The 13,352-nt window shown below is 43.9% G+C and overlaps 1 protein-coding gene and 1 long non-coding RNA gene across 2 annotated transcripts; one reads left to right on the top strand and one right to left on the bottom strand.

The window, feature by feature from the left end:
- The first annotated feature begins 2,576 nt into the window (after window positions 1-2,576).
- On the top strand, window positions 2,577-5,554 carry ccr9a (chemokine (C-C motif) receptor 9a). Its single transcript, XM_023792962.2, has 3 exons — window positions 2,577-2,775; window positions 3,145-3,215; window positions 3,617-5,554. The coding sequence occupies exons 2-3, from the start codon at window positions 3,156-3,158 to the stop codon at window positions 4,643-4,645; spliced, it is 1,089 nt and encodes a 362-aa protein (XP_023648730.1). The 5' UTR covers window positions 2,577-2,775; window positions 3,145-3,155; the 3' UTR covers window positions 4,646-5,554.
- Window positions 5,555-8,934: 3,380 nt separating this feature from the next.
- On the bottom strand, window positions 8,935-10,738 carry LOC140589056 (uncharacterized). Its single transcript, XR_011990247.1, has 2 exons — window positions 10,109-10,738; window positions 8,935-9,953 (listed from the first exon to the last, which is right to left on the bottom strand). It is a non-coding gene; the product is annotated as an uncharacterized lncRNA (long non-coding RNA).
- Window positions 10,739-13,352: the final 2,614 nt, after the last annotated feature.

The raw sequence follows: 13,352 nt of genomic DNA, 5'->3' as shown, positions 1-13,352 counted from the left end.
ACAAATCTCTTGCTGAAAGAAAATTAATCTGAGGTGATGCCAAGGGGTTATTTGAGTAGGAAAAGTGCCTTCAGTGGGAAAAGGAGACAGAACACGTTCATTGATGTGTAGATGAGGACATCAGAGGGAATAAGAGTGTAGCTGACTGGTACATGAGTGGTATATGGCAGCAGTCAGGCAGGGTGCATTCATCTCCTGAGAGATCATAAAAATCAGAGGTAGACCAAAGCACTGGAGAATGACACTGGATCTGTGGATTCTGTGATGGAGAGGTGATGGCGTTTAGCATTCCTAGGTGAAGACACCTCAGTTTCTGCAAGGAAATATGATCAGTTCACTGAAATGAACTGTTGGGACTTGTTAGGCTGAAGAAGAATTTTTGTTGTTCTGTTGTGGTCCAGCTGAGGCTGTAATGTGACCATGTGAAAATGGATTTGAGGCTCCCATTGTTCTCACCCGTCGCCCTTCAAAGAATACAAAATGAAAGCAAGTATGAACATCTTCTCTTGTTAAATATTTCGTTGTCACTTTTTCCTCCATGGTCATGCTGAAACTTAAGTAATCTCCATATAACAGTATGTTGCTGAGCGATTCTAACTACCAGCATTCGATTGGCAGAGAATGTCCCCAGAGCTGAGTTGGGGTGAGACAGAGAAGTGGGGGTCTGGCTCATTTGAGGGTGTGGCTCTGATGAGGATGTGTCTCCTGTGGGGGTGTGGCTAATGCAGGGTGTGACTCATGTGGGGTGTGGCTTCATAAGAGTGGGGCTCCTGTGGCAACTGTGAGTCTGTGGCTCATGCAGGAGTGTGGATTCTTTGGGTTGTACCAACTGTGGGGGTGTAGCTTCTGAGGGGTGTGGCTCCCAAGGCGTGTGGATCCTGTGAGTTGTGCCAACTGCAGGAGTGTGGCTCATGTGGGGGTGTGGCTCCTGCAGGTTGTACCAACTGCAGGGGTGTGCCTCATGTGGGAGTGAGGCTCCTGTGGGTTGTACCAACTGCTGGGGTGTACCTCATGTGGGGGTGAGGCTCTTGTGGGTTGTACCAACTGCAGGGGTGTACCTCATGTGGGGGTGAGGCTCTTGTGGGTTGTACCAACTGCAGGGGTGTACCTCATGTGGGGGTGAGGCTCTTGTGGGTTGTACCAACTGCAGGGGTGTGCCTCATGTGGGGGTGAGGCTCCTGTGGGTTGTACCAACTGCAAGGGTGTGGCTCATGTGGGGGTGTGGCTCCTACGTGGTGTGCTGTGAATTAAACACGGACCAGGTGCTACTCTAACACCCTGTCAGTTATTATTACCTTATACTGTTAATTACGTTGACTGTCTTAATAAACAGCCCTTTGCACTGTTGAACAAGAAGCACACACCGATGAAAGCCCAAGGCCAAGTCTTTGCCACATTCACAGCAGATTGTTAATTAAGAAAGAACACAAAAGCCGTCTGAATTCTGCCCTTATTCTTGTCAGTCTGACAGGGTCGCTGCCTTTGGTGTACAATATTAACATAGCCGCTCCCAGGGCCGGCTCTAGCTGCAGTCAGAACGGGCAGTTGCCTAGGGCCCCCGACTTATTTGCATTGCGGAGGAAGTAAAATAGTCATTAGTTTTTCTGGTAGGGGGGCCTCCCAAGTAAAGCTTCGCCTGCAGCCCCTGAAAAGGTAGATCCGGCCCTGGCTGTATACCCATGTCTCTCAGGTCCCCTTGCCATTCGACACTATCTAATGACACCTCATTGTTGTTTCCAGGGATGAGGTGTTTGTGGCAGAAATGTTGATGCATTCTTACGGCTCCCCTGTTTACTGTCAGTCTTTCAAAAGCTCTCTTGTTTCAGTGAAAGTTTGAGACTGCTAAAAACAACAAAAAACAAAAACCCGTGTGGTCGGTCATACAGAAATACTTGTTTTTCTTACAGACATCCCAGCTTCTGGTGAAAACTACATATCAACTGATCAACTGAGAACCGCAAAGCTATTTCGGAAAGGTGGGCTTCTAAGCACCTGCATCTAAAAGTGTGTTTTGTGCATTCGGAACCTGCATTTCAGTGTCATATTTACAATATCACACCCAGACATACAATTATGGCGCTTTAAGGGTAATTAACTGATATTATGTATCTTTGTAAAACTGTTCTGTGAAATGGTTTAATTCTTCAGCCTTGTTGACATACAACAGCACTGTCAAGATATAAAAAACAAGTGTATATTTATATGTAATTATGGCAACACAATTTTCAATACAATCAGTACGTTCCTGTTTAAAGCTTGTTATTAATGAATTTACATTCAATCATGACACGTAAGTTAGCTTGTGAATATAACACAATAGATTACCCTTCCTAAAGGAAAGTAGCGAGTATCATTCAACATACTCCTTAAATGCATAGAAATGTATTTTAATTAATTAGATAAATTGTTTAACCTGGCTGAGATTCTCTCTCTCTGTCTGTCTGTCTGTCTCTCTCTCTCTCTCTCACACACACACACACACACACACACACTCAGAGGCACGCTTACTTTCATAACATGCATATGAATTATGAACGCAAAACAAACGCTGGGGATTCACCTCTCTTCGTTTACAGCAAGGATGACTTTCGTGCAAGTGGGCCCGTCCCTCCCCGCAACGCAGTCGAATGTTGATTCATTGGACTAACGGAGCGGCGTCTGTCTCTACTCACGTCACGCTGTGGTTACCACTGGAACCTTATAAACCTGCGATGGAGCCAGAAAGTTCATATTGAGGAACCGTGCGGAGACGCGAAAAGTGACAGCAAGACCACAGTAAGTTATTATTTAGCTTACGAAAACGTGTTTTTTGTTTCTTTGCATTTTTACAATGATGTTTATTGAAACTTTTAAAGCTACTTTTGACATCTGTTTTGTGATTAGAAATGCTTTTAAATCGCCTGATATATTAATCGTGAAATGTGAGAAAATATCTTAAATAGTGATCATCGCTAAATCTCATGAGCTGCTGTTGTCGGGAATTGAATTGAAGGTGCGTTCTGGCGCATTTTATGTGCGCTTTACTCGTTTATATACGGTATTTCTGCGTTTTTCAGTCATTTTTCCTTCTAAAACAGTTCTACAGTGTATATATATCGATATAATTTAAACATACATTTTTTTCATTTCTAAATTTATTTGCAGATCAGACAAAGATGCCTATTTCAGCTGGTGGTGTGACCTATTCCTGGAATGATTTCACGGATAATAAGAACGTATGTATCTGTCTCAATTTTAGTCATGAGAAACATAAAGGAGTAAAAAACTGTTCTTTCTAGTTCATGCTACTGGCCCCCTTTTCATGTCACTGCACATGTGCTGGAGAACGTGTACAGGGTGGCGTCCCTGACAGACGTAGTGATGAAATAAACCTCACGTGGGTTGGGAAGGCGACCAAATACGAAATTCTTTTGTTTTTCTTTCTTAAAAATAGACTGCAAGATGCAGGTCTGATGTATTTTTGTCATGTATTTTGCAGAGAGGGAAAAAGATGTCAGAAGATTTAAGAAAACTGAGTACACAGATCTGTTTTAGGGTTAAATGTTGAGCTGAATGGGGTATCTATGAGAAAATCATGTTATAATAAATGTTCTGTTCTGCTTCCCACGTGTTACAGAATGATGACTTCACCACACTAGAAACTTTAGAAGATGACATGTGTGACATGAGTCCTGTAAGGGAGTTTAGAAGCCAATTTGAGCCCCCTCTCTACTGGCTGATTGTAATGCTGGGGGCCATAGGCAACCTGCTAGTGGTATGGATCTACCTTTACTTTCACAACCGTTTGAAGACCATGACGGACATCTACCTGCTCAACCTTGCCATCGCTGACCTGCTGTTCCTGGGAACTCTACCATTTTGGGCCACAGACGCCGTCCACGGATGGACCTATGGCACTCCTGCTTGCAAGCTGGTGTCTGCCATCTACAAGATCAACTTCTTCAGCAGCATGCTGCTGCTGACCTGCATCAGCGTGGACCGCTATGGGGCCATTGTTAAGGCCACTAAGTTCAAGAACTCCAAAAGAGAAAGACTTTTGCAAAGCAAGCTGGTGTGCATGGGGGTCTGGCTGCTAGCTGCTGCCTTGTCTCTCCCAGAGTTCATCTTTGCCAAAGCTAAGGAGAGCCATGAAGGTAACACCTACTGTGTCATGGTCTTCTGGTTCAACCAGGACAACCACATCAAAATCCTGGTCTTGTCCATTCAGATCTGCATGGGTTTCTGCCTACCCCTCCTTGTCATGATATTCTGCTACACTGTCATCATCCACACTTTGCTGCAGTCCAAGAATTTCGCGAAGCACAAGGCCCTTCGGGTAATCCTGGCAGTGGTGGCAGTATTTGTTCTCTCCCAGATGCCATTCAACAGTGTCCTAGTGTTTGAGGTGACGCAGGCAGCCAACACCACAATTACAGACTGCGATGAAGTGAAGCGTTTTAGCATCATTGGTCAGGTGCTAAAGAGCCTGGCCTATAGTCACAGTTGCCTCAATCCAATCCTCTATGTCTTCATTGGGGTACGCTTTCGTGATGATCTGTTCAAGGCGCTCCAAAGCTGTGGTTGTTGCAGATGGTATGGTCAACACACTATAACGAAACGCAGTAGTACATCAGAAACAGAGACAACGCCTGCACTGTCATTGTAGCGAACCTCTGAGATTAGCTGAAATGTCAAGTTTTCAACAAAGCCTCCGAAACTAGCTGAAATGCCCGCTGTTTAACAAAGTCTCTGAGAGGCGCGTCAGAAGCATCTGGAATGTGTTGGGGGGGGGGGGGGTCGGACACTGGCATAAAACTAATATTTTGTGTCAAATGTGGGGGGGTCCAAAGGAATAATTATGAAATGTGAGGGGAATAATTATGAAATGTGTCCCCCTCAGATTTAATGGCGGCGACGCCCATGCTCTGAGACCAGCTGAAATATCTACTTTTTGACAAAAGAATGTGTAAAATATTTTGTACATAAGTAATGTATATAGTTTGTAAATATATTTGGTAGAAACTATTAACTATGCCGCCCCACTGTCCTACAAAGAAAAAAACAGCATGTTTCTCCTTGATTATTGTGTGGATATTGTACTTACTCTAATTTTCAAACTCAATTTCCTTCAAAAACATGCATAGCTAAACTGAGGTAATTTGTCATCAGACAAAAGAGTCTAACAGACTTGATTTTAGTCACAATTTCATTTTGATAAAATATTACCCGGAAACGGAATTGCAATACAAGTTTTTTTTTGCCTTTCCACGACAGCCTTGATGATGGCAGCAGAGATAGGACAGTTCTTCTGGAATTGTAATGAATTTAAAGCATTAACTCAGTGTTCCACAAAGTGTTTAATATGGTTTTCATGGTTTTCTTTGTGTGGTGATTGTAGGATCTTGCAGCAGTCAGATTTTGCTGAATGAGCTTATATTTGTTTGTACTTCGATGCTTTTTCCAGGTGATGCAGACTATACAGTACTGACTGTCCATATTTTCACGTGTTCCTCACACCCATACTTAAATGGAATGTTTGAGAATGAGAATAAACCATTTGTGAATGAGAAAATAATGATTTTTGTTTTTTTTTTCCATAATATTTCAGTCTCACTACTTGAAATCTGAAGAATGTAAAGATTCTGAGCGAATTGCGGTTAGCAGCCAGGAAGAACCTAAAAAGACGAGAATCAACCATGTCGGCTGATAATTAAACCATAGCAGGTCTTCAGAAGGAAAGGGGTGTAGGATTTGGCTGCCAGTTCTGCAGCTGTGTTTGTAGTACGCAGTGCAAAGCTCAGGAATATGGTGGGAAGTGGACAGCTACATGGAAAATGGACATGGAAGGTGGACAGATGTCCACTAGGTGCCTAGTAAAGAAGCTATTCAGACCACACAGTGAGCATGCAACGTTTCCCACACGTTTGCCAGGGTTAGCAATTAGCACGACTGGGAGTTTTACATGAGGTATAATAGTTTTCAATTGTAAACCCCCGTACATGTCCTTGGTTTTACTGGTGTAATTGTAAAAGCTGAAATATTATTTTAGGTACTTACAGCACTGGGAAAATGGGTTCACAGTGTCCTAAATAAGTTTAGTCTGAGCATTGAGGTTTTGTACTCAGCTGCCAGTGATGGTATCTACCAAGATTATATGCAACCACAGAGACCAAACACCTTTCTGTCTCTTATTCCTCTCAGACTTGGGGGGGGGGGGGGAGTTCATTGCGCTCGCAACCGCAGACATCACTCTAGCAACTGTGCTGCAAATATTCTTGCTCTATAACAAAACACTTGATTAAGATGCATGCAAGTTTGGCAGAGCACTTTTTTCAGTCCACTCCTGCAATTCCATGTAAAGTTATATTACTTCCTCTATCTTTTTTTTTGTTTATCTTTTTCTGCATCAGACAAATGATTCTATAGTTCTGTTTGCAGTTCCCATTACTGCTAAAACGGTAGTGTGGCTGTTTTTATATGTAGGTCTTATCTATGACAGTTTGAAGATCCCTACACCTGTTAAATATTGTAGCACATGCGAGACAGCCCTTCAGCATTTCCCAGCATGCTCTACGCTATTTGTAAATAGCCCTTCTCTGCGTTATGTAAATAGCTGTGCTGTGTACATGATTGTCGCATGTGCCCTTACCTGTGTTTGTGTGTGATCTTTGCCTGATCCTTGAGTATCTCTGTGTACTGTTTAGCTACACATCGCGTGTGTGCCTTATTGTCCGACGACAGACTTCCCTGCGTTTCCCCATTATGTGTGGCTGGTACTGGTGTTTAATCTTTGTAAGGCTCACAATTAACGAGTTTGAAGCTTTATTTCCTTTTGTCCCTTCTGCTGTGATGCCTGGGTCTCCTGAGTGCCACAATGCGTAACGCTGATATTAAACAGACGTTGGTCTGGGCAGTTTCTAAACCAAGGTGTCACACACTGTGGAAATGGGAGATGATGCTGGATGACATCTGAAAGAAATTTAGGCATTATGTATCTCCTAAATCTCACTGAGAATTGTTACAAACACAGTGCAGATCTAACTGGCAGTTCAACATTTATTCAAGGTTGAATCACTGTTCAGTTTTGTTTCAGTTTTGAAAATGAAATCAGTGTTGATATCGTGACACTGTTTCAATGCTTTACTTTTCCACACGGGTGAATTAAGAAGATCTTGCGTCAGTATGGAATTAGCATTGAAATAAGCATTGATTTTGAGAAATCGGTCGTTGAAATTGCAATTCTGGAGGCTATCCAATTCAATTAAATTTTATTTGCATAGTGCATTTTCACGACATTACATTGTCTCAAAGCACTTTACATCATCCCCGCCCAAAGCCCTCAGTGAGCAAACCAGAGGTGACAGTGGCAAGGAAAAACTCCCTAGAAGGAAGGAACCAGACTCAAAGGGGGATCCCATCCTCCAGGGGCCGGCAGAGGAAGTCAAATGAATAAGCTGGTAAAGTCCCAGTTCATACTGTCCCAATTTTAAGATTTGAGTCTCACAGAGGGGGGCAGGCAGGTGTTGCTTCTGACGAAAGGGCGGACAGTGGTTCAGCAGCAGGGCATACAGGAGAGACGTCACAGGAGGGTGAGCAGCCTGGAAAGGGGTCATATCGCCGACAGCAGAGGGCCCAGAGACACAGGGGGAGACCCCGTGCAAAATACCAGAACAATACAGAGCACACAAACTATATGCAATTTAGAGAAGTGAATTCAACTGCCTACATGTCTTCTGATGCACATGAAAGCTCAACCCACATGGAGTTTGTGTGGGATTTGAGCCCCTGACACAGGAGGTGTGAGGCAACCATTTTACTCACCAGGCTGTTGAAGCAGAACCGACTAACCACTCACTAATGTATTGGTACTGTATTGGTACTGTATTTCCGGGAAGGCTCAAAGTTTCTTAGTCAGGAATGAAGTCATGGAGACTATATTTAGGTTTTTATGATGGGTTTTTTAACACATGTTAGGAAAATAAAAGCAAAGGAAAAGCAAGTAGGAAAAATGAGTGATGCTGAGATGAGTAACAGATATGAGCAGCTGGTTTGGCAGGAGACACATGAAGAGTATGGGACCGGAGAGAGGGAGGACTGGAGAGAGGGAGGACGAGTGCTTTATAACATACATAAGTAACTGCAGGTGAAACACGCTTGTCATTGTCCCCCTTCCCCCCCCAGGTTCAAAGACCCTTTGATCCCCATACATCTGCCTATTGCTTACCCTGCTCAGGGTCTCAGGAAGTACGGGGCACAGGACTGAAGTATACGCTGGTTGCAGCTAAATACATATCTATGTTAAATATAAAAACACTTTATATATAATACGAGTGAATTATAACATACTCAGTGACGGAGTATAACATACTGAATAATGGAAATGAAATGAATCTGCATGTAGGGAAAGGTCATGTGACTGTATCGCAATTATTATAATATCAGATAAAACACACACAGAGTTGGCAGTATGGACACGCTACTATTTCCATGTCGGTAGGATGTGCCCCCCCCCCCCGGCCCGGATACATGCTGCAATACAGTAAAGCCTCCTTCAGCACATCCCAAAGACCTTCAAGGAGGTTAAGATCATAACTCTAAGGTGACCAAGTCATGCGTGAAAACAATTCCTCATGCTCCCTGAACTACTCTTTGACAATTCGAACCCAATGAATCTTGGCATTCTTGTCCTGGAATATGCCCATGCCAACAGGGAAGAAAAAAATCCATTGTAACCTGGCCATTCAGTAGATTCAGGTACTCTGCTGACTTCACTTTATTGCTGCATAATGTTGCTGAGCTGTAATAATGATCCAGTCATTGGCTCTTAAGTATTTGCTGATATAAATTCAAATGCTGATTTTTTTTTTTTTGGGCCAGGCAGTGTACATCAAGCAAGAACTAAGTAATGAAAAGTACAGTTCCAGTAGTTAGAAGTAACCCACAACCTAGAATAAATTAGAAAGTTGGCAGCAACCTTTAATAATAGATACACAAGCAGAGCAACAGCTCCAGAAAACAGGAAGGAAACAAAACAATAACAAACTCAGAACATGCACCAATGTGACTGGTGTGACCGCTTTCCTTACCCATACCCACCCTTATCCTGTGGGAGAAAATATATTGATTCTACAGTCAAACAACCCAAAACAGGTCCGGTCACCAAACTAGAATGCAAAGCATATCACCACATCAACAGTGCTCTAACCCAAGCTAAATGACGTACACAGGGATACAACAAAATGCAAGTAGATGGACAAAACAGGAGAAAAACTGGTAACCAGGGACACTGTGATACTGAAACAAGAAGGGACAAGCGGTGAGAGGCATTACTGTAGCTGGAGGCTGGGTTGGCCTTATGGCATGCCACAGGCACTATGTCACCGTCACTTTTCCTGGCACCATGCATGAAGTTCCAGTGCTGGGACACAGCAGATTTGCATAAACCACACCAAGGGCCCTCGATTGAAGTAGCAAGGTATCGGTCGTGGCTACAAGACTCCAGGTCACCAGCATCGGTTCCGGGGGACATCACAGGCCTTTCCCCAAGGGACTTCGGATTTCGCACTGTACGTGTGGTTCCTCAAAAGATCATCGTGTTGAAAGCGTATTATCTCACGATTAGACAGGGGCCATTTGGATAATCTCTCTGTTCACATCTCTCGGGCAACAAGGCCGCAAGAGCACATTCTAGAGTTTAGGCAGGCGGTTGCTGTGGCCAGGACCCCAGCTGGCACATGACTGCCGCGTGGCTGCTGTCTGAGAAGTTCCTCTTCTAACTCCTGTACCGCCTCTTCTGCAACAGGACTCTTGTTGGAGTTCTAAGGAAATTCTGTGCCGTCTGAAGAGCTCACTGGCAACAAGGTCTTTGAAAGCAGGAGCTGAATCTGCCTGGACCACAGCGAATGGCCCATTCAGAGGGCGTAGCTCTATGGAAAGCCTCATAATCTTGACCTGCAGTGTTCAGCCACTCCCATCTAAAACAACACATGCAACAGTCACATCGTGAAAGATTTGTAAACAATACATAAATACAATACAGTAAAATACAGTAACATTTAATCATTTAAAATGACTAACACTGTTTAAGGTGCTGTTTCACAATTAAACATAATTATAAAAAATGACTGACCCATATGATAAAATGGCTTCGTCTAGTACGTAACTACAGTCTTCGTTAGGTATGTTTCTTTCTCGCGCTGTGAATGTGCAGCGAATTTGCCTCAGTAACGTACGCATTTATAATAGAGCATAAGGAACGCGCACTTAATTTATCTTTTATCTCTATCACGACAGAAACGAGTTAAATAGCAAAAGGCACAGGTACGAATGATTATCGCAAAAGCCCAAAATATCACTATTTGATTTTTCCCCATTATCGTTCAGCCCTAAATAGATATCTGTTTATGTTTATTTTTGGGAAGGGGGGATCTGAAAATAATGGAGAGGAGGCGCGTCCCCCAGCCCCCTCATATTTCCGACGCTCCTGAAAGTGAATCTTCCCTTTAAGTTCTGTTTTGTCATGGCAATACAACGCCATTAAATACAGAACAGCTTTATTAAGGTACTGTGTCAAAAGTGTAGAAAGTGTCTTTGCAGTTTTCACCACTGCGATTAGCTTGTGATCATTATTGTCTCGCAATGCATGGGTTAGTGTGCACTTCTAGGTTTCAGCCACAAGAGGCCACTCTTACCGTCACACCTTGTTATCCGAGGTTGCATGAAATATTCTTGTTCATTGGCTGATTTTAACGGCTGCAAAGCCCAGTAACAGTAATGTTGCCTGGGTGCAGAGCAAATCTGTGAGTAGCTCCTCTGCACAGGTCATCTGGCACAAATAAAGGAGCTCAAATATGAAAATGAAAGTTAACAGAATGAGATCAAATTGGTACCTTATAGCCAAGAGCTGGGGGTGGATGTTTAGATGGGGCATCTCTATGGGTGAAATTTTGGGGATAAATCTTTAGACATGGTATTAGTGCTTAGTGCTGTAATTTGAAGATACGGAACTTAGCAGAAAATTTCGGACAGCATGTGGCTGCCAGATATCAGCACGGTATCTTATTAAATCACTTTTGTGTACTTGGAAGATCCCACTATTTCTCTGTTCTTGTGTAGACATGTATGACCACGCCATTTGAGAAAGGCCGCTGAGCTCAGAGTTCTGGAGTAAATTAGCCTGTTAGCCAGGGGCGTAGCTAAGGGTGGGCACAGATCGTCTGCTCCCCTGGTCGACAGCTTTTGCTTTTAGACATGAAGGCCCCGTCTCATATACTTCTAAGGAGCAGGAACACTCCAGGTCTGCAGGATGCTAAGGTGTGGACCGTGCAAACAGACCCTTTGTGGGATGTCTCACGTGACATACACCTCCTCCACACAGTTAGGGGCCGCTCAACTGCCACTGTGCATCTCCACTGTCTGCTGTTTTCATATCCTGAGCACTGAGGTTTTTGTTTTCTGAAAATTGCCCATGGTAATTATGTGTGCGTTTGTATAGATTACATTTGGGGACCAAAATGTAGATTAGGGTTTTTCACATAGAAATGAATGAAAGGACCCCATTTATATCGGTACGCCAACATGTGTGTGTTTGTGTGTGTGTGAGCAGGTCAGGCCCCCCAGTGAGTCTGTGGCACCGCCCTGCTCAACCTTGCAACCTTTGACTGCAGTGAAGCACAGACCTCAATTTGACGAAGACCCCAAATTACAACCCTGAATTCAGTGGTGATGATTTCTCAGACAAGGAGAAGAAAGGTGCCTTTAATCTAAGGAATGGAAAAAAACCTGCCGAGGGTCTTATCTGTAGTCATATCTGATTTCAGTGGTTTTTTTTCTCAGTCTGTGGCCAATGTTTCCATGTCACTGAGACGTCAGTTGTGCTGTTAAAACACCCCTCCCTGCCCCCCCATCCATCTTCAGTCAGTCATGAGGAGTGTGCGTCCAGCCCAGCTCTGCTCTCTTTGCATGTTTAAATAACCCTACAGCATTGAGGGAGTTATCTTCAGTTCTAATTATGTTAGTGAACTTTCTGCAAGTTGGATTCCTCTGGTCTTAGGCTGGCTTTCTTTGCTCCACTTTTCCTACAGATCCTGTGTAGGCAGGATATTACCAAGATCACACCTTGTGCCTTGTCCTCTCTCCTTTCCCTTAAAGGTAGATCCTTCCCCTACTGTGCTGAGGAATCAGGTTCCCCGTCTTCCGGATATTGTGTCTGTCTGGAGGAGCACATCCCTGGGCTGAAAGCTGCCCCGTTCTCCTGCAGGGATGCCCGTGACAGCTGCCACCCCTCCACAGCCCAGCAGGGGAGAATCTGGGAACTTTTATCTCACCCTGCACTGCATAGATGTCGGCTCGATGTTGACTAAGTGCATGTAGCACGTAAGTGGAAGTGACAGGGTCCCCTTTCGACACTTATCTAGATCACTCTCGCTCACGCTGCTGTTTACCAGGCAAACCTTCTTATCGGAACATTTTCATTGGTGTCACATTTGATACTAATTCCCATGAAATATCAAGCATTTTATTTCCATTTAAAACCTGTATCCTCTTTATCTAGAGCAAGGTCCCCGAATTCCGGTCTTGGACAGCCAGAATCCAACACAGTTTGCAGATTTTGCTGCATAACACACATTTACTAAACCTGGTAATTGCCTGACTAAGATGTATTTGAGCAGGAAAATCTATAAACTGTGTTGGATTCTGGCCCTCTTGGCCAGGAGTAGGGAGCTGATAAACATCATTATTATGAAATCATATTTTATTATATGTTTATGGTTTTCATTGATGTTTTATTAGTAAATTAGTCTGTGCTGATTCAGAATTTTTTCCTGGGACCAATAACCTTAATCATGATCTTCCTTAATCTTAATACAATCAAACGACCAGAAGTTCCATTAGTATCTGTACAATACTCCCCTCTTGTGACACTTTTCTGACACTACAAGCTGAATGGAAACGAGCACCCAGAAGATCCTGGTCTAATGGCCAGAGGCTGTGCGGCCTGATCCTGGGAAAAATAAGTACAACAGGCACCCATTCACCCTGGAATGGGATGTTCAGATTTTTTAGGCGAGTTTACATTTCAGATGGTGAAACCTTTGGAAGATGGTGTTTTAGTAGCTGTGGGTGGAGACGAATCATGTGTCCAGGGCTGTTGGTTTGATTTTTACCGTCAGTGCAGCTCTACCTCATCATCCTCTCCCCCCCCCCCCCGTCCCCATAGCACGCGAATACGAGCACATCCGTGGGGAGAGGAGGGCACCGGCAGCCACCCACAGTGCGTGTGATGGCATGGCCAGTGTACACGTGAAGGTGCGTGCGACGGCACAGTGATGTGAAGCCACGGAAGTACATGGTGAGCAGTGGTCAGGGGCATC

The sequence above is a fragment of the Paramormyrops kingsleyae genome, chromosome 4 (assembly GCF_048594095.1).
Source record: "Paramormyrops kingsleyae isolate MSU_618 chromosome 4, PKINGS_0.4, whole genome shotgun sequence".
Taxonomy (NCBI): domain Eukaryota; kingdom Metazoa; phylum Chordata; class Actinopteri; order Osteoglossiformes; family Mormyridae; genus Paramormyrops; species Paramormyrops kingsleyae.
This window is presented reverse-complemented; position numbering and strand designations above follow the sequence as displayed.